The 25,322-nt window shown below is 41.2% G+C and overlaps 1 protein-coding gene across 1 annotated transcript in view; it reads left to right on the forward strand.

Annotated features, from left to right (window-relative positions):
- Positions 1-14,458: 14,458 nt before the first annotated feature.
- LOC118407206 (D(4) dopamine receptor-like) overlaps positions 14,459-25,322 on the forward strand; it is a 65,411-nt gene continuing 54,547 nt past the window's right edge. Inside the window, exon 1 of the mRNA XM_035807632.1 lies at positions 14,459-14,808. Coding sequence (XP_035663525.1) covers positions 14,506-14,808 — 303 coding nt within the window. The 5' untranslated portion in view covers positions 14,459-14,505. The remainder of the gene's footprint in view (positions 14,809-25,322) is intronic.

Below are 25,322 nucleotides of genomic sequence, written 5' to 3' on the forward strand. Positions count from 1 at the left end.
GACGCTAACAGTAAGCATTATTGAGCCGTGCAAGGTGAAGGCTGACTGGCTCGATAAAGTCTTTTTTTTAATCTCGAAGACGGGACACATTTTTTCTTTACTAGAGTGTACATTATATGAATACGAACGCCAATCCCTATTTAATACTTTACAAATAGAAAATAACTGTAAGGAAATGTCAAAACAAGACTTCTTTAAGTACTTGATGTCATGCAAGGACGATCATGCTATTAACGCAATATGTAAATATGCCTCCATGTGTTGCTAAAAGAGAGAAGAATATGTTAGATAGAGCCATTAGAGATTGTAACACATAGTGTCTTAGTTCCTTTTCCATTTAGCCTAGTTTAAAATCATTGTATAAGTCTAGTTTTTCCTCTGCATTCATAAGACCAATTGTGGTCCTTTTGTGCATTTAGCTCTCGGGCATGAATATGCAAAAAACATTATCATATTTAATTTTTCTATTGCATTTTACATGTAAATACACAGTTCACATAAATAAAACATAAGGACATAGACAAAAACATAAACCACGAATCCAACGAAAAAGTAAAAGACAATGGAGGGTACAAATTACTAATATAGGAAATATACAGACTAAAGTATATAGTAAAATAATGTAAAACAAGATGAATAGGCGAATTTGTGTATCTCGATTAAGTCTGTTAATTGAATTGCAGTCCCACCGCGTTAAGGTGGTATCTCACTGCACTTGGGACACCCGTGCGGCACTGCGGGATTCAATATATTACTTAAAGAATCTATTTCAGAGATAAATATAATCACCAGGTGTATTTTGCCAGCCAGTAGGTACCCATTATGAGTAATGAGGCTGATTAACGTGGTCGAGGCACCTCCTCGAGCACGGGACCCCCGTTTTACGTCCCTCCCGGAAGACGAACGAATTTTCTTAAGTTTTGTGTATTTTGTTGTCTTCTAATTCATACTTCTACGAATTGCACAATATCTAAATTATAAAAATCGGCGAAAATAACACAACAGTGCCGCAGTGAACGAACCTCGCAGTGCCAAACCGGTGCCCCAAGTGCAGTGAGATGCCACCTTCATTGTTTACATCAGGTTTAAGTCCAATAGACAAAGGGTGGCAAACTTTCAGTGAGGGTTAAGGTCTCATTGATGTATCACTCCGAGTGGGTACCCTAAAAAAGATCAGAGTCAAAAATAAACGGCTGTATGGACGCGTCTTTTTAGCGGTGAGAAATTCCCTTTTAGTCAGCGGAACTGCTCTCAAACGTTAGATTGGTGAAAGTCTGTTTGTAACTGAAGAAATTAGCAGGTAAAGTTTTGCAGCCGCGAACTAGGTCGGAGGTACACAGTCCTGGGTTCTGAGTGGTGCGGTTGTACACCAGCAGCAAAAAAGTGCCTTTGCTGGGGAATAACTAATCGTAGTTTGTAATCGCTATAAAAAAAGAACCTATGTATAGTTGACGTTGGCAATTTTTCCCCACAATATAGGGTAAATGTGCTCAACATAGAATGAAAAATCTTCTAAAATTTCACTTAGCTTTATTATGAACGCGCCCATGTAAACCACGAATTATAACTATGGGAGGAAAAAACTCATCAATGAGACCTGAAGGCGCAGACTGCGATGAACACGTACCAGACTATTCCATAGACTGTATTAGAGTTCCAATACACTAATTGCCTGCGATTGGTTTCCTGTCAAGGAGAACCGGAAAAGAACATGACAATGACAGTGAGCACTGTGGAGCTCTTGAAAGGTCTAGGTTGCGACAGAGGAGGCTGTGATTTGGATTTGGCACATACGTGTACTCCATTAATTGCATTACCCTTACACTGTATCACTGCCTACGACCGGTTTAGTGAGGGATGGGGGGATTTCTAGGCGTACGTCATGGACTGTTTCCGTAGAACACCATATACAACAAATAGAACCCCTTGTTCTACTCCGAATACCTCGGTGTACGTAATTGTTCGAACAGGTATTTTTACGTGTGAGATAATACATGAACTGAACTAAACTGGTCCGAATTGTTTTTCGTAAATTCTCCAAGCAGTGTAGATTTGGGAGGTGCCGGCGATCGTAGTGATTGTGGAAAACTATCATGCATGGAGTGTTTTATATCCAATAGGTGAGAGTAATGTTTTAATCGAGAATTGTGCTTTACTTGTTAGATAGACTGCTTGCTTAGGATATTGCGATGAATTACGGTGAAATAGACTAAGTGCTTTGGCAACCAACGAAGCATGCATGATACAATCATGATTACTTTGGCGTACTACAATGAAGTTTCAACGCAGCTATCACTTTCAGTTGACAAGACAATTATTCTAAAGCCATTTTACTGGAAAACGTTTGGCTGAACATACTCAACCACATTTGTTAAAGCCGTGGGCAGATTGCATTCGACTGGACATTTATCCGTGAGAGTTCCCTACTGATAACGGGCATTTCACTTCACTTTCCACTTCATTCGTTTTACCAGGGCAATACACTTGAGTCCTTTGACCTGCTTTGAACTCACTCAAGCCTGGGATAATATTACACTAAGACCTGCTTTTCTATCAAATCTGGGATACTGTAAATGTATCTAAGTTCACGTGAGTTCAACATTTTCAGCTGTGCAGGAGGAGAAAATATTGGAAATCGCGGATTTCGGATGGGGGTTATAAAAACTGACTTCAAGACCAAATAAGGATATCAAATAACGCTATATTTGTCTGTTTTCCATTTACATTCAATTAACTTTCTGGCAGTTGACGCATGTTACATTTGATTTGTGAAGGTACATTATTGCATTACACTACGAAAATTCAATCTAGAGGCCAGCGTACTGTTTCCGTTGTACCCCCTAACGACGATTTTCAACATCTCCAAAAACATCTTTGTGTTCTCGTGACTGAACTACATTTAATATATTATTTTTTTATTAAGGTTGAATAAAGGTCGAAAAAAAATAAAGGTTTGAAATGTGACATCTGAAACTGTCCCTTATTTTCCTTTGACCACCCACGCCCTATTTATTTATTTATTTATTTCTGTTTTCTTTATACAGGGTAGACACACTCAGTATTTTGCGCACTGCTTTCCAGGCGTGCCCTGTACAGAATAACATACACAAAATAGCATAACAAAGAAATAAGATAAACTAAACAATGAACAAACCAAAGTAACAATATATACATAAACATAAATCAAAATCGTAACTCGCCCTTCCTTCTGTTATCGCATGAAATAGTCTGCTGATTATATATACCTTCACAAAGGGAAAAAAATATTGATTTTGCTCCATTTATTTCTCTTCTTCTTCTCCATCTTTATAAGACCAAAGAAATAAGACCAATGACCTGGACCAGACGTCTGTCACCATGGTTACTAGTTAAAGTAGTACACACCCTGTGGTATTCGATTACATTGTGTGGTTCTGCTACATTTAGTTGGAAGATAGAGATGAAGAAATAAAACCATTGACCTAATACCAGGCGATTGTACTACTGGTAAAGTAGTACACACCCTGTGGTGTTCAATCACATTCTGATTTAATAGCTTTGTCCAATATAATAGTAGACCTAAAACACCTCAACGACACTACTTTATGTTCTTTACTGTTATCAGGATCAACATCTCTTTCACATCTACAAAAATGTAATATTTTTGATTTTGTCAATACTTATATCCATTGCACAGGCAGGTTCTCCTAATTGTTTCACCACCAACTTGTCTTGCCTAATTAACTTTTCTGTTATCCATTTTGTATGTATGTGGTTTACTATTCTAGTTTTATGCGTATGTTTCTTGAGAGAGGCTTAATATAAGCAATTTGTGCTTTCTGCCTCATACTCTCAAAATATATGTGAATAGATAGTAGAAAATAATAATTTAGTAGCTTTTCTAAATTAGTTGCAGAGCAGAGATAGAGGGGCTTGTCGCCATATATAGGAATATTTTTCAGTGTCAGGCTAGAGCATGTAAACATCATTTGCTGACAAATGTTACATGTCTATTTTGAAAGATAAGATCGGTCAGACAATAGAGTTGTGTTCCATATCCGGACACGTCAGCAGTATAGTACCGATCAGACAACACAACGCAGCACAGATTGCGCCACACTGCCAGCGAGGCAGGGCCCTCATTTCCCCTCATCGCTCTCTTACCGCGCCTCAGATCTGCCAACCATTCACTATACAGGTAAGGTGATAAGTCAGTCAAACAGTTTAGCGGCAATCATGCTATTGAGTTGAATTGGAAAGGACTGTCTTTGGCAACCTTTGCTTAACAGGGCTCGAAATACCACCTGCATATGCAGGTTAGTGCAGGTAAAATTGGAGCTGTGCAGGTATTTGTGATATCTACCTGCACCTAACCTGCACTGGTCCATGTACTGGGTTTGATACATCAATGTCCTATGATGTAGGTGTAGATGGATTGTTATCAGCTGCATGGACTGTTACCGCCTATGAAGTATAAAAGAAAAAATAGCAATGGTTCCTGAACAATTTCAGTATGATCCATATTTCCTAAATTCAGAGTGGTGCAGGTAAAATTAGTCTGGTGCAGGTAATTTTCAATGTTATCTGCACCAGTGCAGGTATGCAGAAAAAGCATTTCGAGCCCTGATTAAGCTAGCATCGCAATATGACGACTGTGTGTATCATCATCACCCAACCCACTCGTCTCTATGCACTGTTAATTGCTTTCACATTTGGTAATAAGCAATAAATGGTACTCATATAACGTGGTTGCTATATTGAACTCAAACAAGAAACATTGATCTGAAGGAAGGCAAAAAAAACATGCGCATCTATAATATTCATGCGTCAACATTTTCTTGCAGTATTTACACATGTTGCATGGCCTAACAGCTATTATAAACCGCTGATCCAAATCTTATCCTTCCGTAAGTCGACTCTGTAAACTTAGCGAATTGTGTGACAACATCGTCATTAAGATACAAGGTAATACATGTAATAAATTTAGAGACAGTTTATAACAGAAGGTCGTTTCATATAGATAAGTGTGGTGTGGTAGTGTGTACTTTCGTGGTGGTGGATGACGTGGCACCGATTCTTTACAATAACATTGTACGACTGTGCCCAAATCTTCAGAGTGTCTTTCTATTCTGCTTGATTTATGAGAACATCTGATAATCATCATGAGCAAGTGTAACAATATTTACTTGCTTTGAAGTTTTTACAGACATGATATGTTTCGGAGATTATGTGGCCATTAATCTTCTTCATCAGACAGTGGATATAAATCATATTTACGCCCAGGCCGCCACTGATAGAACCGTCTGACTCACACCGCATGTCCGGGTTCCGTGTTTATGTAACAATATGGAAACCTATTTTTACATATACATCATCAATCAACAAGATAGGATGACTAATAGGAGTAAACACTGATGTGATATACAATGTTTTCGTTACAAGTGAAGCGTAATGGATTTTTGTCTCGCTAGCAAATTTTGGGTGGAGGGGTTAAGGCTGGTAACGTACCACCCCGATATATAGGGCCGAAAAAAACCAATAGTCACAACGACTACTATACTACTACTTTTTCATGCAAAGAACATTTGTAATGTGTTTGTGTGTTTGTGTGTTTGTGTATGTTTGTTTATGTGTGTGTTTGTGTATGTGTGTTTTTGTGTATGTGTGTGTTAGAGAGAGATAGAGAGAGATTCTGTGTGTATTTGTTTATGTGTGTGTTTGTGTGTGTGTGTGTGGGGGGGGGGTGTTTAAGCGTACAGACTAATTTTTTCTAATCGCTCATCCCTCTGCCAAGTATTACTGTTTGAGAGATCCAGTAAAATCCCTACTACTATCTCCGTGGCCCAACCTGTGCTTGGAGAATAGTTCTGTCTGCCACGTCAACTATACTCTTAAATTCACCAATCAGCCTTAACTTAAAAACGCGATCTTGAAAAGTAAAAGAAAAGAATAGTTCTGCTTATTGATTGAAGGTGGCATGTTTAAATCCCGACCTCCCTACTGGCTTGTACCATTCTATCAGTGGTATCTCACTTTACTTGGGGCACCGGTGCGGCACTGCGGGGTTCGTTCACTGCTGCAATATTCTGTTATTTTCAACGATTTCTCAGAATATAGATATTGCGTTATACGTTAAAGTATGACTTAGAAGAGAAGAAAATACACAAAACGAAAGAAATCTCGTTCTTTATCTTTAAAATTCCTTGAGTCATCTATTAACCCCTAAGTGCCGCACCGGTGCCTCAAGTGCAGTGAGATACCACCTTACAGACGCTAAGCTAAACGTTAAGGTGTAGGTCTCAGAAATCGCAGAGTAGCTAGTTCAGAAAAGCCAACATAGTTATCGATAAGACTTAAGGTGGCATCCCACTGCACTTGGGGCACCGGTGCGGCACTGCGGGGTTTGAAAGATTACTCAACAAATTTCAGAGATAAATAACTATTTTCTTAAGTTTTGTGTATTTTGTTGTCTTCTAGGTCATACTTTTACGTCTTACGCAATATCTAAATTATTTTAAAAAATCAGCGAATAGAACACAACAGTGCCGCAGTGAACGAACCCCGCAGTGTCGCACCGGTGCACCAAGTGCAGTGAGGTACCACCCTTAAGTTGTCGGTCTCGTGTCTGGAGAGATCATGGAGTAGCTCAGAAAAGCCATCATAGTTACCGATAAGACTAAGGTCACGCCCGGGCGTGAGATGCCCAACTCTTATCAGTTCCGAACACATGGCCTGGCCCTGCGCTGTATGTATGTCGGACAACTAACTGGAAATAAAACGTATTTTGATGTTAAACAGGCTTTTACCAGGGCATTGTAATGTATTGCATAAGACCAAAGAGAAGTAGTGTATACATCAATGCATAGCAATAGTTGTAAAAACCCCAAACCCCCGTAAAAATAATTGATGGAGTTTGAAAAAGAAAATTATCTTGTAGAGTTTTGGCGAGTTCCAACAGTTTAATCTCTATCTGAGGTTCATCCCTACCTACTTTGCAAATTTCATGATTATCATATTCAAATCATTTCCTATACAACTGCTAGGGCATTTTTATTAATGATGCTAATGAATTCTTCATTTGCATAATTTATACCTGATTGTAATCTTTCACCCAAAGTGTGAGTGTTAGACGTCGTATTATGTTACTGTACAGCCATTATAGCATTTGCATACTAATTATGCAAATGCTGTCCTAATTGATATACTTTTTGTCTAATAGCAGTCTAAGTGCTATTCACAATCACAGTTATGTCATCTCTGTCGCACAGATGCACACACGAAAGCTACCCTCTTGGTGACGGTAGTTCACCCATATCCACATGGTAACCTATATCCGTTGTTAAAAAAAAACTTACTTAGGGATATCTAATGGACGGACTTTGGTTTAAAATTAAAATTTTTTCATAGCATTCCAGTCTGAAACAGCGATCTGTCGAAGAAGAAGATAAACTACATTTTATTTGTCAATGTTCATTTTACACTTCTGAAAGAAGAAAATTCTTCCTTAAAATCACTGAAACGTTTCCAAGCTTCTTACATCTTACCGGCCAACAAAAAAAATCTTCTTGCTTAAGTCGTCCAACCTCTTTTCCTATGAAAATGTTGGACAATTCATCTCCAACTGCACACGGAAAAGAAGTCAAACCCATTAGACAGCTTAAGTAGAAGTAGATTTAGAATAGATCTTTGACGTCCATCTTTAAATATCATGTTCCATCTTTGTTGAGTATACATTTAGGTATACCACGTTTGCAATTAGCCTTCGGGCATGAGTTTGCAATAAAGATTACTATATTCATAAGCACTCCGATTCTATATACAACGGATAAAGGTTGCCCCGCGGATAAAGGTGAACTAGCGTTAAAGGCAATAAATCCCTCAACAAGAGAAACTGAAAATAACTTACAAACTCCTGCACCGCTTCCGTCCGATGATTTGTTAAATGCCCGGAGAGCTGGTATTCGTGTCTCGCCCCCACCCCCCAGCGATCGAGATCACTTGCGTTTTCGCCCCCCCCCCGAACATTAATAGCTTAGATTAGAGATCGCTGTGACACCGGCTGCAATCCTTTAGCTATTGAATGGCACAATGATATATATAGTAGAATGCCGAGAATGAAATTTTGGTACTCTTATATGGTGTTATGTTGTCGATGCATTTCCACATCGTTGGTTTATCATTATGTTGCTTCATGCTTATCTTAACTTAACTTCATAGTTAACATGTATTCAGATTACCTGGCATGAATTACATGTTACAACTACGCCTGAAGAACTCTGATGGAACATTGAAGAATTAGAGGCTGGGTAGGTCTGTTCAAGAAGTCCATATAACGAGTTCTTGATATATTTTTCCCTGCGACAATTGTACAGGAGGTGAAGATTCTCCAGTTTGACTTCTGCAAAATAAAAATCGTGAGCCTCTCAGGTACAAATGATGTCCCAGCGGAGATGACTTCGCAAGACCGTAATGTTATAACACTCCAGAGACCCTATAACCCATTTCATTAGAAGGTTATAATATCCTTCCCCCGTGTATGCAGATCCCGTGGCGGACAATCAGTACATCATTATCAAGCAATCAAAGTTTTAATGACGAATGATCTTATAATTGCTGAGGGCAGTACCTTTGGGAAAGAAGGCTAGAAGTCTCAGGAGGAACGGTGAATAAAAGTTTTTAACTGCCAAGCAGTGCTTTTTGCAAAGTCATATCCTCCTACGTGTAAGACAACACGCTGGTGTAGGTTTGCGTAAACGGCTGGCTCTGGTTTTCTATCCCCTGATGCCACCGATATTGTCACCGATACTCCACCATGAAGGTAAATGGACTTCGGTTGGGAAGGTTAAAGGTGGTGGAAGGAGAGGATAGATATATGGCCGTCTTAGGTCAGTATTGACCATGGTGAAATCCTAATTGATATCAGCCTTACAGCGTTGACTGTGGCTAAACAGTCCTATACAAGAAACTAGAGTTCCTCGAACACACATCTTCGCCAAATAAACATTCTTTATCGAAGGTCGTTGTTTTTGAATGATTATTGTATGTAATTATGGCTATAATGGGCCGGATAAGCACCAAATACAGCTTAATACGAGATGTTAATATAGCAAAGCTGGATGTAAGGTCTTTAGTTAGGCTAGGTTAGGCTAGGTCTTTAGTTTTATATAAGATTTCACTCTACAAAATGTACATTGCATTTTTTTCGTAAAAAAAGAAATAATAAACAAACTTTGAGTGACTGGCCTATATATTAGATAATAGGTCATCTAAGGGTTACCTAAGGGTCATACGTAAGGATTGTTACGGCCCCGCCTTGGTGAAAGTTTGTGTCCATCTCATGAAAATAGTAAGTAAAGTTTTGCAATCGCGAGTTAAGTCAGAGGTATTTTACACAGTCTACCTGGCCTGGCTATCACGTCAGGCTACTCAGATCCCCCCATTCATAGCCCCGCAAAGACAAAATAGCTGATTGACAGGCATAGTAATTACTAATCTCCAAGTATTAGTATATTCATAAGCCTTACTTAGATCCTCCTCTACAACCTAGCACAAACCGAGACAAGATACGATACCACCCGCGTTCTATGACCGCACTCGTACAACCCGGAAGTATATGATATTGTCGTAATCGGTTGCACGGAAACCCCCATGCAGTGTGAAATCGAGGCCAAAATCAGGCAAAAAGAGCCAGTTTGAAGGCCAACTTTGACTCTTCAAATCTCATCCCGAAATAGTATTTGAATCATTAAGCGTACTGTATGCGATCGAACAACTCATGAGGATTACGTTGGCACCTTTGACAGCCTGATTTGGCCCACCGCGATGTTTTAATCTTTTTTTACGTGACCATGTCTTATGCCTCAAACGGGCGGGCGTGTAACACCCTGCCATGGCATGACGATTAGTTCTGCTCCACCTTTGATTTGTCTGTGCTAAGACCCGGAGACTGAGGGCAGGGGGTTAATTTGGTGTGACTGGCCCTTGTCAGGGAAAGGAGATCAGGCTTCTGCTTCTGTCTGAAGGGCTTGAATGATAAATGAAGATTAATGGTCCACACATTAGTGCTGGACTAGGGTGACAATGGTGCCAGTGTCATGTTGCACTGCACACCACTTTTGTAAGGGATGTGGTTCTCTCCATGATAAGAATCCCAAAGTAATTATATTAAGTAGATCGCAATTTACATAATTAGCATCTCATTATGTTGATAATCACCCTAAGTACCTACCTACCAAAAGCAAAGAATATCCATCAATCCCCTCTGCAGTTATCCTTTTTAAAAGTTACAAACTATAAGACCCACTGCAGTTCCAAACAAGCTGCTAGGGGGCCCAAAATTACACCATTCACTCCTAGTCCCAACAGCTATCCACCACTTAAAAATCATGAACATGGCACTTCTGGAAAATTTAGGCGCAAGCTTTGACGCTCACTTGCAGTACCAAAACAAGTCGCTAGGAGGCCCATTATCGAACTTGACCTTCCTTTCTGTGTCCCCTACCTATCAACAAAATATCATTAGCATCCATGTAGAACATCTCGAGTTATCGTGTTAACAGACAAACGCAATTACATACAAAGCCAGCTACAGCACCATAGGTAAAAGATAGCTAAACCATTCTCGCACATGACAATCCTTTACACAACCGCTACACACCTGCCAAATATCGTAGAAATCGCCCAGCTGCATTTTGAGTTATGCTTCTCGAAACAAACCTCGAAAAAATACAAAGGTCGCTGCTGTACCGTAGGAAAACGCCAGGTAAACCATTTTCAAAGTAGGCATGCCTTTCGACAACCGCTACACACCTACAAAAAATCAAAAAGTTCCATCCACAATTTCTCGACTTATATGCTGTTGACCTACATACAGACCCAAGTAAGCAATCTTATAATCTTCGCTGGCGAAGATAATGACAGTCTCTGCCACACAGGTCATCTGTAAGCTTATCCAGCAGGGAGAGGGATGGGTTCCATTTTACAAGTCTGTGCCCTTGTCATAGTGGGTAACAATCCACCACCCCCACGGCCTCAAAATGGCTATTGGACTTTTGCCCTGGTGGTTGAATTCAAAATAGCATAACTCTTAATTTAAATCTAACCGGATATAGAGCTTGTACTCTCGTGGCGTGTTTCACCAGAAGACGGTTTACGGGGTATGCAATACAACAGACAAACTATAGACTTACAAATTGAAAACCATATTCGGGCCCGGGTCCAAAGTTGTTGCCAAAGGCTTTCCCCGGGTTCAACGTACCACAGGAAGGAAGGAAAATTCATAAGACATAGCTCATGAGAAATTCACTAACTTCGTTCAGTGCCAAAGCCCTTCTGTGTCAAAAAATCAAATATCACTATTCTAAAATAACGTGAACCACATTAAACTAAGCAAGCGCCATCTAGCCCCAGCTGACCAGAACATGCCAGTTATGCCTCCTTCACACAAGAGCACGAATGAGCCCGAATGCCGTCGGAATGAAGATTATTTTCTATTCCTGGCAATTCCTGGCAATTCGTAGTGTGTTCTAACTGCATTCCTGCTATTTGTGCCCATTCTTTTGACTAGCCCGAAAGTTTTTGACATGTTAAAAGTGTAAAAGTGTATTCAAACTATTCTAACTGCAGTCTGCCCGTTGTTTGAGGCATTCCAACATTCTTATCTCATTCGTTGGAGAACAGAAACGGCAAGCCATCTCGAATCCTGCCAGAATGTGGCCAAAAGAATATCTGGAATGTAGTCGGAATGTCTAGAACACACCACGAATGCACACGAATAAAAAATCATTCTGACAGCATTCTGGCTCATTCCTTCTCGTGTGAAGTGGATGTAATGCCCATTTGGAATTCCCTCACGAATGGCTCCGAATGTGGCGCGAATTTTGCAAATAATTCATTCCGGCTGGTTCTGCTTGATTCCTGCTGATTCGGTTTCAGTGTGAAGGCCCTATAAACCAATGTTTCCTTTACAAACAAGCACCACCTCGTTCAGTTCACCATCCCACCGCCTTTACCTTCTGTCCTTTGCATGTGCCATGTTGTATCCGGAATTAGATAAGCTACTAATGCTAGTGCAGTGCCATGTTGTCCTTGTTTAAAAAGCAAATATCAAGAACAAAACATGAGTCGCATGCAAGTCTGTGCAGGCGCCTTCTAGCCTTAGCTGACCATAACATTCCCTGTAATCAAAGTTCCCTTCACAAACAGGCACCGCGCCGATCAATTTTATCTACAACACGGTGCAGACAAGCTTAGTCTGTACAGGGCTTCCTATATTGATCCATAGACCTAGGAAAAGCGTTGTATTTCTGGTTATCGGACCGACCCAAGCAAACCAGCCGACCCTTATGGCTCGTTCTCATTTAAATGTCGAAAATGCTGTCGCCCGACTTTACACCTTGATACGGAGCAAATTATAGACAAATTCACTCGTTCCTTCATTTTTCCACAAGTCCTGTAATGTTTCACAAAAGATTCTGGTGTAAAAAATCTTCCCATTTTTCAAATGTCCCTAGGGACATCTATTTATACCTAAATGATGTAGTCAATAAGGTAAGTTTTTTTCGAAGAAAACAAGGTAAAGTCTGCTGTTGTAACAAACGTTACCGGTAACGTTTGCTACCTGCCCTGTATGGGACCGAAAATAATAAGTTGCCATTTTTTGGGCATGGTTAAAAGAGGAATTTTTCTAAACAACCGGGTAGTTTTCACTGAAAATAAAGCCGATTTATTTTTCGACCAAAAAATGCCATTTTCGATGAGAACGAGTGTTATACTAAGTCTTGTTTCTGGGCAGCTACTGGGTACCCCAATGGGTATGGAATGTTCGATCTGACATCAAGGTGACAAAGTTAAAGAAAGACTCCCTTTATTTTACATTCTGTCAATAATTAATGCTTTGAACTGTTGGTGTATGAATGTGTAGTACTTCTTGGTTTAGTTTATTGATATAATTCTATTCGTACAATTCGTATCTGTACGAATACAATATGGTGTAAAAATACCATTTTTGAAATGCTTAGATTTATTTGTTGGATCACTTCGCCGGAGATGTAGCTAAAATGAGATACTTACCAAACGACCCGATTTTTGTCAGGACCATTACTGGCAACACAACCTTTTATTATTGCTTTGTCTTATATAAAAGACTCCCTGTATTTTACATTCTGTCAATAAACATAATGCTTTGAATAGTTGATGTCTGAATGTGTAGTGCTTCTTGTTTCAGTTTATTGGAATGATATTTTCGTAAACGTTACACAGTCAAATCTGTCTATAGCGACCACTCAAGGGACTGGAGACATATTACCACTATAGACAGGTGGCCACTATATGTAGAGAAAATGTTGATCAATTGACCATGAGCAAGCTACACATAATTTCAGTTCCCACTAATCTTTCTCACCAAGTAACATTGTCTCGATCGGTAAATTCACCAACAAAGACTTGAACTTTAATGCTCAAGGCATGCATACTTTCTGCTACCGCCAAAATGACCCTGTCAGGAACTCCAAATCCTCGCAAACTACGATTTCAAACTCGGTGCAGGGTGACATAAGGCTGCGGTATGGTTGCAATAAGCAATGTTTCTGTATCAACGGGACCGGAAATCTTGTGGCCGTGGCCCCGTTGGACAGGTGGCCGCTAAGCCTATTTCTTAATCATTACGAATCCAAGGGACCGACAAAAAGTGTCCACTATGGCCAGGTGGCTGCTATGCAAAGGTGGCGGCTAATACAGGTTTGACTGTATCTGATAGTGTACAATTACATTATGGTGTCGAAAATACCAACCCTAAATTTGTTACTTGTCAGCAACTGGGAACCCCAATTGGTATGAAATTTTCGTTCTGACTTCTCAGTGACAGAACTAGAGGGGCTCGGGTCACTACATTTAGAAATAAGAATAAACAGAACAGTTGTCAGTGATAGTCTGCAACATGTGAAGGTATACATTATATATTTGCTTGAAAATGTTACCTTTCTAGTATTGCTTTGCCTTATAAAGTATTAGAACCAAAGCAATTGTATATAGTACACAGCTGCCACTTGTACAGCGTAATGGCCCGATGAAGACTCAAGAAACAGACGCAGACAGCATATTAATCACTTTACGCTGTCACGTTGTCTGGTACGTACACGCGGATATGTGAAGACGTGCAAGCGATGCGAACAGCTTGCTCTGGGCCAACAGACCTTACAAAACTCGGGCTTTTCCTCTGTGTATTTCCACCAATGTTCCTTCAAATTTTCCCCGAGTGAAAAGCTAAACCGGCACTAAAGTCAATTTCATTAAGGTTGACGTGTTTCTTTTTACATTGTTTTCTATATCTACACATGTAAACTCTTCGTGTTGTCTATCTGATACACCCATGTATCTGTTGAAATGGTATAACCCAACTCTAACCGAAGCTATATAAAACCACGTGAGTCTGTTGTATCATTACTTATCACCAGCCTACGGCAGGAACCAAAGGTTTTGAGCGTCCTTGCCACTTTGTGCGTTTCCATCCAGCAGGTGAATTGAAGAATGGAGGGGAACACGACGGTTTATCCGGCGGGGTCGGAGTTCGACGTGCCCCGAAGCCCTGACAACGGCAGCACGGTGGGTTGGAACGGCACCGACTGGGAAGCAGGCGCCGAGTCCTACAACTTCGTTGCCCTCCTGCCCATCCTGGTGATCGCGGAGATTCTGATCGGCAACGCTCTGGTCGTCCTCGCCATCTACAGGGAAAAGAACCTGAGGTCTAACACCAACTACTTTATAGTCAACCTGGCGGTCACCGACGCACTCATGGCCACTCTCGTCATGCCGTTCGTCGTGTATGTGGAGGTAGGAACCTTCTTCTTCTTTCTTTCCTCTTATTTATCGCAGCGATACACCAACCCCATAGCACATCTACCTATGCCTCAACTATAACCGGGATTGTCACACCAGGATAGGAATGGCAGGCCAACCAAAGCGCTCTCCAAGGCCGAGGTCTACTACCGTCCTCCGATATATAGGACCTTCTTTATAAGGCCATGAAGGGTGATAGCAAATATCAGTTACTCAAGCTGCTGGAAATTATTTTGAATCGTAAGTGTCATTGAAAAAATGCATTGGATGCTATCTAAAACGTGTGACTGTTTCCGAAATCATATCTGGTTGCTTGAGTAACTGTTTTTTTGGCAAACCTTATTTTTCTTTCTATTTTCTTTACGGAACTGAGACACAATCTCAGGGCGCTTTTTACATGTACATATGCCAACTGTGGCCGGGATTACCACGCCTGGATAGGACTTCCAAATCAGCCAAACCGCTGCCCACGACAATGAAACTAGTACTGGCGTTACTACTGTCCCCGATATTTGGATGCCTACTACTACTTTTCTAGTCATTTAATGTTTTTGCAGCTTTCCAAGAAATTGCGCACCTTTGCGATCAGTTCTTCTATTCTATCCACCCAAGTTCGCCCTCAAGGCATTGTACATGTACACCTTGCACGGTAAAACGTTACATGTACGTTTTTCGCTCTGTATATAGGGGCACCAATGCGACCAGTTTCTCTATTCTACCCCCTAACCTTGCTTTCAATGCATTGGGAAGATTAAAGCACATGTACACCATGCACAATGAAACGTTATATGTACGTTTTTCGCTCTATATATAGGCGCATCAGTGCAATCAGTTTCTCTATTCTATCCATCCAAGTTTGCCCATAGTGCGTTGGAAAGGTTAAAGCACGGGAATACCTTGCACTGTGACACATTGCTACGATTATATATGTTTTTTCGCTCTGTTTATCGGCGATGGCAACGTGACATCAGGTTGCCACTGGATCTTGGGAAAGTAAAGCAGACTGATTTGATTTATGCTTCAGACTTATCCTCCGGCACACGTGGTTTCATCAGCACGGCGCACATACATGCATCGCTGGTTAGCTCTTTTGTAAACAGACATCCACTTGGATCTCATAAACCGCATCGCACCTGCGACCGTTTCACTAATGGGCCTATCCTGCCGAACGCCATATCGAACATATAGAACCCCCTATTCTATTTCGAACACCTCCGTCAAAAACTGCCACAGCAGGACAGAAATGGCTATTTTTGACGGAGGTGTTCGACATAGAACCATGATCGAACAGGGGATGGAGTTTTCAGATCGGTCCATAGCTTATCGGACCGAAATCCTATCCACAACATCGTGAATGGCACCGGCTAGCTGGCGAGAACTGAAATTTCATCGCAAACTGTACCGAATATGATATGATCCAGTAGTTTTAGAGAGAAAATAGCCTCTACCTGCCTGACTGCTTGGGTTTTTGGAAAAATACAAGAAATTGGCAACATCATTACCTGGTATCTAATTTGTTTAACGTTATATGATAACCGACTCTTCTAAGACTAACTCATCTGGCAATCTATTCGGTCAATTTCAGCTAATTTTTTCAGATACCCGAGGAGCCTGGTAGATAATACTAATATGCCTTTATTTCTAAAATGGTCAGCTATATAATGGTAGAGACTCTTTAAGAAAATCCTTGGGAGTCGATGCAAAAGAGCACAGTTGAGCAAATTCATTTTTTTGGATGATATAAAAGTTTGATCTGGCTGAAATCCTTGCCTTTCCCAATGGCAAAACGTCATAGCATTCCTGGGGACTCTAACCCGGGATCTCAATGGGCTTTGAGCCAAACCCTACCGTTACACGACGCTAACGGGGGAATTCCAATGTCCGGTAGGGGGTCCAAACTCCGGTAGGATTTTAAGACCAATTTTACGGAGATATGCTTAAGTGTCAGCACATGATTAGTACAACTTGTTATGGACTAAACCTTGTTGTAAATAACTGAAAAGTCATACTATGTGTCCAAGTTGGTAAGCCCCAGTAGATAACGATTGAAAAAATTACACATGTTTGACGCCTCCCATGCATGCTGACGAGCGAACGTACACCCTAACGGTTGATGCCATTTGTACATATACGCGTCTCCACCCAACTGTAGCCACTGTCTCGACGGCAAGCACCTCGAGGTGATAGGACCTGTCATCGCCGCACGCAGGCTAGACTAAACGTGTCGTCTCCATGTGCTTCCCCTCTGATACGTAAAGCTATTTTCGCATACGGTGCCAATGCATATCTCTAGTATGGCTAAGGTCACATTTCCAAACGGGGCCCGGCCGGGCAGCTTTCAGGAGGGAAAAGAATGACATAGAATACATCAAAATACACAAAATGCCAAAACAAGATTCATGGGCATGATTTGTGTATATTTCTAGGCATACATTTTAATTTTGCATTTCTTAAAACATCCCGACCGGGCCCCGCTTTGACCTTAACCTAAAGAAAGGATCTCGATCCAGGTTTAGCTCACTGAAGAGCGAGTGAGTGAAACCTATCAGATTGAAAATCACCATATATCGATGGATGTAAGCGAGCAGGCAAACTCATTAGGTTCTACACGTCTTCGTTATTATTATTATTATTGACGGAACTAAAATCAACCTGGTATTATACAAATAGACGCCCTGACCCAATCGTGAATACACCGAGAGGAGCCCCCGCAGTACCCTCGCAGCCCACTGGTTAACTTTAGGGCCAAATCTCCGTTGTAAATGAGACTGTAGCACAAGCTTAAGGAAGCCTGAAAACAGATTTCGGATGTTCTACACGTCTTTAGAAGATACGTCTTTTACTCGGTCCTCGCCTTGAGAAAAACAAAGCCTCCAGTGATGAGCGCGCCTTCGGGAAGATACAAAGATTCGCGCTGCAAAGATTTCACGCAAAACAAACCCAGCAGGGATTCAACAAACAGGTAAAACATTTCATACACGTGCGACATTTCGCAGTCTGTATTTTTTGGAACCAAGCAGGATGTGTGCCCTTTAAAGTCTACAAACATGGGAACATGTGCACGTTCCCCATTTTATAATCTATAGGCTAATAGATACAACCTTTCGCAGTAGATTTGATTGATGTGCCACCTTGGCAATATGCTGTCCACGTTGAGGACAGCTGATGCTAATAACCTCTACACAAAAGGCAACGTCAAGTTGAAACAAGAGAACTTTATTGCACGACATTTTTACATTATACAATGTATGGCAACAACTATTACATAAAGTACAAAATAGGTGTATAGAATAAGACTTAACATCCTAATTAACAAGAAGGGCTAACACAAGTCTTTGGTATAGTGTTATAATCGAGTTGGGCTAATCATGAGTTTCATTATTCTTTCTAATAGCAAAGCAGCCTTTGATATATTTGCCTATCTTTGCATTATGGGAGTTGTGGCATCTAAAGATATATACAAATCTGTCTGTAGCATCGAGTCTCTTGAAATCTGCTGTACTGGATTCGAGAAATGTGAATAGCTCATTACCTAAAATAGCGTATCTAACGTGAGGTTGGGAGTCTTTCGAAACACGAAGGGCACTGCTTCAAGGGCATGTAGCCACAGAGAAATGAGTCAGTTTCTGGAAGATTTCATTTGGCATTTATCGTGGTTGTAAATTATGTATCATACTGCACCAGAGAATCTGCTATATTCACATTCGTCGTAAACAATGGCTTGATTTACCGGTCCTGTTGTTCCTATCTTTATAGATTAATTAGGTGCAATTCTGATTCTTGAAGAATAATTACTTTGTGAACAAGCGTGAAGACATAATTCATATTTTATAATTGCCTTATCTATAAGCATAGATAAATAAGATAAAGGTTAATTGCAAGACGACACCCTAGGGAAAAGTGCCATATAATTCAAACAGGTAACAACAAACGAAAATGCTATGCACGAGATTCTGAGACAATAAGCAACTTGCTCTGAAGAATTATTTTCTATTTCTTCTTCTTCTTCATTGTGCGTGTCATATAGCTGAAGACTCCAGACGCGGATTCTAGATAATCATATACTTCAACAATTCTAACAATCAGCAATTAAGTTCAACATGTCTGTGGTTTGCCAAATTTGTGGATCTTGTTCACGGGAATTTGCCTGCATACAAGTGAGTCTCTACCAGACTTCGTCCTGGCCGAATCATAATAGGGGGTTATTCCCGAGTTAGGAATAAAAGCCTAGTAAGAGTTAATTGGCCTAGGAGTGAACTGGTCGGCCTGTGGACAGCTGGATAGACTGCAAAGGACTGAAAGAGATCCCATGGCAACTTAAATGTCCCTATTTGGCCTAGGATACTAGTACCTCTTGGTGTGTGTGTGTGTGTGTGTGTGTGTGTGTGTGTGTGTGTGTGTGTGTGTGTGTTTTCGAAAAGGCAAGTTTGAGTTTAAAATAATCCGGGGGCCCGACCCGGCCTGAAAAATGGCCTGTAGTCGCAGGTGTCCCACGGGCCATGGAGAATGCACGCCCCAGAGTGCAAGACAACACTGCGCTCCCACCGCACTTGTGCCAAGCTTGCGTCACTGTGGGGTTCGTTCACTGCGTCACTGTTTTGCTATTTTCTCCGATTCTCGCAATTTAGATATTGCCTAATACGTAAAAGTATTACTTAGAAGACGACAAATTACACAAAAAGAAAGAAAATATCTCTGAAATCCGTTGAGTATCAACCCCACAGTGACGCACGCTTGACACAAGTGCGGTGGGAGCGCACCTTAATAGGCCCGGCGGGGCCCCCTGTTTCCAGTTGTGATCGTTGTCTTACGAAAGCTCGGCCTCGTGAGGGTTGGGTGGACATTGGGGCCAGATCTGCCGGGCTCATTAGTGGTGCGAGGGCTAGACACGCGTCTGCATGCTGATGAAAGTGGTCAGCACCAGCTGGTACAGTCTGGGATTGGCAGGCTTAAGGCCTACGTCACATTTCCTACCCGGGGCCCGGCCGGGCTGTTTGCGGAAACGAAAAATTAGATTTTTTAAAATCCAATGAATATGCAGAAGGCATGCCGTTGAATTGTTTTTGGTCCGTTTTGTGTTTTTGTTGTCTTTTATAGCATATTTATTGTTCAGGAAAGCTGCCCGGCCGGGCCCCTTTGTGGAAATGTGACCTTAGCCTAAGGTGGACTCTCACTGCACTTGGAGCATCGTTACGCCACTGCGGGGTTCGTAGATGACTTAACGAATTTCAGAGACAAAGAACGAATTTTCTTCCGATTTGTGTATTATGTTGTCTTCTAAGTCATACTTTTACGTATTACCCAATATCCCAAATTACCTAACAAAAATCGGCGAAAAAAACACAGCGGTGCCGCAGTGAACGAACCCCGCAGTGCCGCACCGGTGCCCCAAGTGCAGTGAGAGTCCACCTTTGCTGTTTAACTATATTATAGTTGATTTGGCGTTAGTTTGCCAGGCATTTTCAGTTTGATGTTCAGCGCGTATCTTTTCTCTACGCCGCCTTATTCGGTTTCATTTCGACCATTCAAGGTCAGCGGTTCTTTACTTTTTACGCTGTTTCGTTTAAAACAAAGTTTACGTCCGTCCCTATATGCATATACATGTAGATAGACAGAGGAAGAGAGAGTGAGTGAGAGAGTGTGAGTGAGTGAGAGAGAGAGAGCGAGAGAGAGACGAGAGACTACAGATAGGTACTGATAGATAGATACTGGTGGATAGGTATGTAGATAGATAGCTTTGTAGACAGGTAGATAGATTAGATACTAGATAGATAGATAGATAGATTAGTTACTAGATAGATAGATTAGTTACTAGATAGATAGATAAATGAAATAGATCGCGGTCTGTAACTAACTTGATGAGGCAACATCATTATAAAGGTATACCATTGATCCTTGTTTTTCAGTGTCAAGAAGAAAATGTCTTAGAGCAGTACGAATAATGAGATTTTGAATTGTTACTATATTTGGCCAAACGTAAACCACGACGTGATGGCCTGAAGCTCTTCCCCTGCAACGTACTTCAATGCTTGATCTTGCTTCAACCCTGATCGTCTCTCTCTGTCGCTGATACTAGAATTTCTCTTCAATCAGTAAAGTCGGGGAGAATAAAATACGTACGGCAGACGATCCTTTGATGAGATGAAAGATCCTTTGTGGAATTTGTACAGAAACGGATTTCAAACGCTAGGATGTATTCGAGTAATATTTTCACTTTATGTCTTGCCTCTTTCATGTTTCCTTTACTTGACTGTTTTTTTTTTTTTTTTTTTTTTTATTCTCCTGTCGAAATTTCGACAGATTAGGAGGGAGACAGACATTTTACCTGTTTGCCTGACCTGCACATGACTTTTTATGGTGAAGGAGGGGTGTACCATTCCTTCCCCATCCTCTCGTCTACTGGCATGACACGTGTGAGACAGCTCCAGCAGATGCAGCTTTGTTGTTCGGAGTATCCGTCTCCTAGGAGGACTTCCAACCAAGGATGTAAGGCCCGGGGTTCCTCCTACTCCTACTCTAGGTTTATGACGTTGAAGTCTTGATTTCTAGGCCTGAGCATCCATTTTGTGGAGAGGTCAATGAGAACGGGAAAGGACAAGCTGTTGCACAACCTCATTACTCAACCCACAGCCTGTAATGCCCCTATGCATAAATCCCGCCGTTCTAAACCCCATGTGCTGGTCCGCACTTAATAACGGCCCTTAACTATCGTTACGTGAATCGGCCCCGCGTGCTCCGGATTTTTACTCCTTTAAACCACTTACATTCCAATCATCAGGTTTATGCATTGTAAGGCTTAGGAATCTCTCTCTAATAACCATGTAGACCACACGCGTACATATACATGTACATGCCATAACATGGTTCGTGCTTTTGAAGATACTTATGCTATTTTACGGAAGGCTAAAGAGTGTGATTATATGCTTAAGGGCATGGCCTTAGGGGCATGTTCGGGCATGACGCACCCGCCATGACACACGAGTCGGGGATAGGAGGAACCCTTACATCCTTGGTCGGAAGTCCTCCTAGGAGACGGATACTCCGAACAACAAAGCTGCATCTGCTGGAGCCGCCTCACACGTTGCATGCAGTTGCCCCTGTGAGACTTAATGCTCTAAGTAATAGACGAGAGGGTGGAGAAGGAATTGCACACCCCTCCTTCACCATAAAAAGTCATGTGCAGGTCAGGCAAACAGGCAAATGCCTGTCTGCCTCCCCATCTGTCAAATCGACAAGAGAATCCAAAGGGCTTGGTAGACGAAAGATTGAACTGTAGCATGGTTTAAGTTGTTTTGTTCATACAACTGTTCATTTCCTTCTAGATACAGCAGAAGAGCTCATGTGGGCACAAACGCGCAAATAAGTCATATTGTTATGGTTTGAAGTCCACAGAGCACTTGTATCACTTAATGTACATACATGTATATACTTATGCAACTTCTTGAAATCAGTACTGTAGTTAACCTTTCATCATGGCAATCATATGATTACTCAATATTTAGGAGCAATGTTTCTTGCCACCGTTAACTTGGAATGCCTTTTCCCCCGATCGCTAAAATTACCGACCGTGATATCAAATGCATGAATTTACAGTAGTATATGCAGTTTGTCAATCTCCAAGCAGATCCTACGGTGCCATAAGATAGTATCAAAGCTGGCCAAGGAGTATGGCCGGCCAAAGGGAGTCAAGCGGCCACCGTGGGTTTGATACTATATTACGCCACTGTGGATACTTGGAGAGTACAGTTTTGTTACGTTACGTGTGGATGCTTGGAGATTACGTTACGTTACGTGTGGATGCTTGGAGATTACAGTTTTGTTACGTTTATGAAGGTTTGACATCGCAGGTCGGATCGTCCTCAGGCCTTCGGGCGATCCTACCCTCGGTCGGGCCGTGCCTCGGGCGATACGGAATACCCCGTGTTATATTCTATACGTACGTCTATCGATATGGTGGCCTCGAAGTTTAAAAATGACTTTCCAAATATAAAATGACCAGCTTCATGAACCGTGACGAATTTCCAGGGTCGTGTCCACAAAAAGTCGATAAAAGCATCGATGATAGCAGCCGGCTCTCAACAACCCATCGATCATAAGCGCTGAAAGATGACATATGCAATGTTTAAACTGATGGTCTGATATTTTACCGGTACAATATTGTCAGTTGACGGTGGTGGAAGATACACAGATAACCAGGCTGTCAGTCAGATACAGATATATGTAAAGAAATATTCAATGTACTTCTATCATGTCCTGACTCCATATCTGTCCACCTAAAGGCCCCCTCTCACTTGACGTGCAGCACGCTTGCGGCATTGCTGCGTTCGTTCACTGCGTCACTGTTTTGGTATTTTCTTCGATTTTTTATGATTCAGATATTGCGCAATACGTAAAAGTATAACATAAAAGACGACAAAATATACAACAAGTAAGAAAATTCGTTCTTTATCTCTGAAATTCGTTGAGCATCTTCCGAACGCAGCAATGCCGCAAGCGTGCCGCACGTCAAGTGAGAGGGGGCCTTAAGGCCAATATCTATACATGTATGCAAAAGAGAAGTCGTGCCACAACAATGTGAAATACACTGTGCCACCCTATTCTGTATTAAGTAATGATACTAGATTAGTATACTGTTGTACATAGTTTGTAGTTCTTAGTAATATATGTTATATGCCATACGTTATACTTGATGCAATCATTGTGCAATAAACTTGATTTATACTTGTTAACTGCGGGATGTATCTGGAAAAATGAATTTTCTTGCCCGAAGGTAATTGCAAGACCTAACGGAGAAGAAAGCACTTATCCCGGCAGCTAAGTGCTCCAAACTATGAAGGAAATTGTATTAAAGAACCTACCGGCTAATTACAAGCTTTGGTTTGTGAATATATGCACGTCATGTGAACTAATGCGGTGTTCACCTAAGAGGAAATCACTTAAGCTTATTCTTCCGGATATGTGTCCAAAACAAAAGGAAAATGCATAGAAACATGCCCAGAACGCTGATTACAAGTCAATCAAATGAATATTAGACATCCAGGTAATAAGATACGCCAACAAGCTCAAAGAAATGATGTTGGAAACGGTCAAACGTTTCAGACAACCATTCAGTGGCTTTTGTCAGCTACAATTTTTTTTAGATTAGCAAAATCATTTCCAGTTGCTTGAGCATTTTGGCCACAAAGAATTCGTTGTGTTTATATCATGGACAAATGTGGGCAAATTTTGATGCAGGGTCATATGACGTTTGTTTCTAAGGTTATGATCATCAAGACAACATACAGATGACATCCTCTGGGAATCCAAAAACTGATGTATGCGAGCGTGCAAATAAGAAAAAAATGTACCTAAACAAAAGTTTCCTTTATCATGAAACCGATTTGGTCTTGAAGGCCGAATAAAAGAATGAACACACAGAATACAGTATACCAAACAATAAATTCTTCATTTTTGTTCTTTCACACATTCTTTGACCTTGTAATGCTCTATGACATTAGTATACATTTACCGATGCTTATTTTGCAACCCACAGCATATATTTGCCTTTTTTATTGTTATCATTAGTAGTATTTTTGTTATGGTTAGTATCATTGTTTACATAAGTTTCATAACTATTGTTATTTATTCATTTCATTTGTTGTTTATTCATTTTATGTATGCGTGTATATGTTTCATGTAATGCGGGGCTCCACTGCCACTGAGTTGGACAACCCTGGGTAAAGATGACAGAAGTGAATAAATTACTTAAGTTATTTTGAAGCTTCTTTGCACGATTTAGAATATGGTTCAAAAAAGTTTTTTTTTTTGGGGGGGGGGGGGTCCAATCAACATGGCAAAAGCTGTTATTCGTGGGCAGTTGCTAAGATAATCATCGGGACCGACGCCGTCATACCAGCTTATGCAATGCACGTTTGTGAAACCACTGGGAAATTGCGGGGTTTAAGTAATAGGAAATCACTTACTCTGACGGACATGAGTTGAAAACCAAAGGCAAATACATATCAAACCCCTCACCCGTGTCAGTAATGTAAGTACCCATAAGCTATAGTAATGGCCATTCTCAATCGATCTAGAGGAAGGATATTGTACTTATATTCAAGTCAAGGAGGCTCTCATTTCAAAATGACGGCGACCTCGCTTCTACCGCGCAGCGACCGAGTGCTTTGACTTAAACTCCTCCAGGTTGCAGTGCAATCGCGTGGCGTAATCGGTAGCGTATTTGACTCAAGTCCTAGGGGTCCATGGTTCGAATCCTGTGCCGTTGGAAAAGGCACGTTCAAGACTTCCCACTCCACACAGGTGAAATGAGTACCTAGCTTCGGTCAGGGCCGTCCCTCGGATAGGACGTTAAATGGAGGTCCCGTATTTGGGGAGAGCCACACCTTGAACACGTTAAAGAACCCACCACACCTTTCGAGTAGGGGCATGTCCTGGTGTGAGATGGAGCAAAATCCTTCTGTCTGGAGTTGGTGATTCACTTCAAATTTGCCTGACGCAGGTCCATACCG

The sequence above is a fragment of the Branchiostoma floridae genome, chromosome 19 (assembly GCF_000003815.2).
Source record: "Branchiostoma floridae strain S238N-H82 chromosome 19, Bfl_VNyyK, whole genome shotgun sequence".
NCBI classification, from domain to species: Eukaryota; Metazoa; Chordata; class Leptocardii; order Amphioxiformes; family Branchiostomatidae; genus Branchiostoma; species Branchiostoma floridae.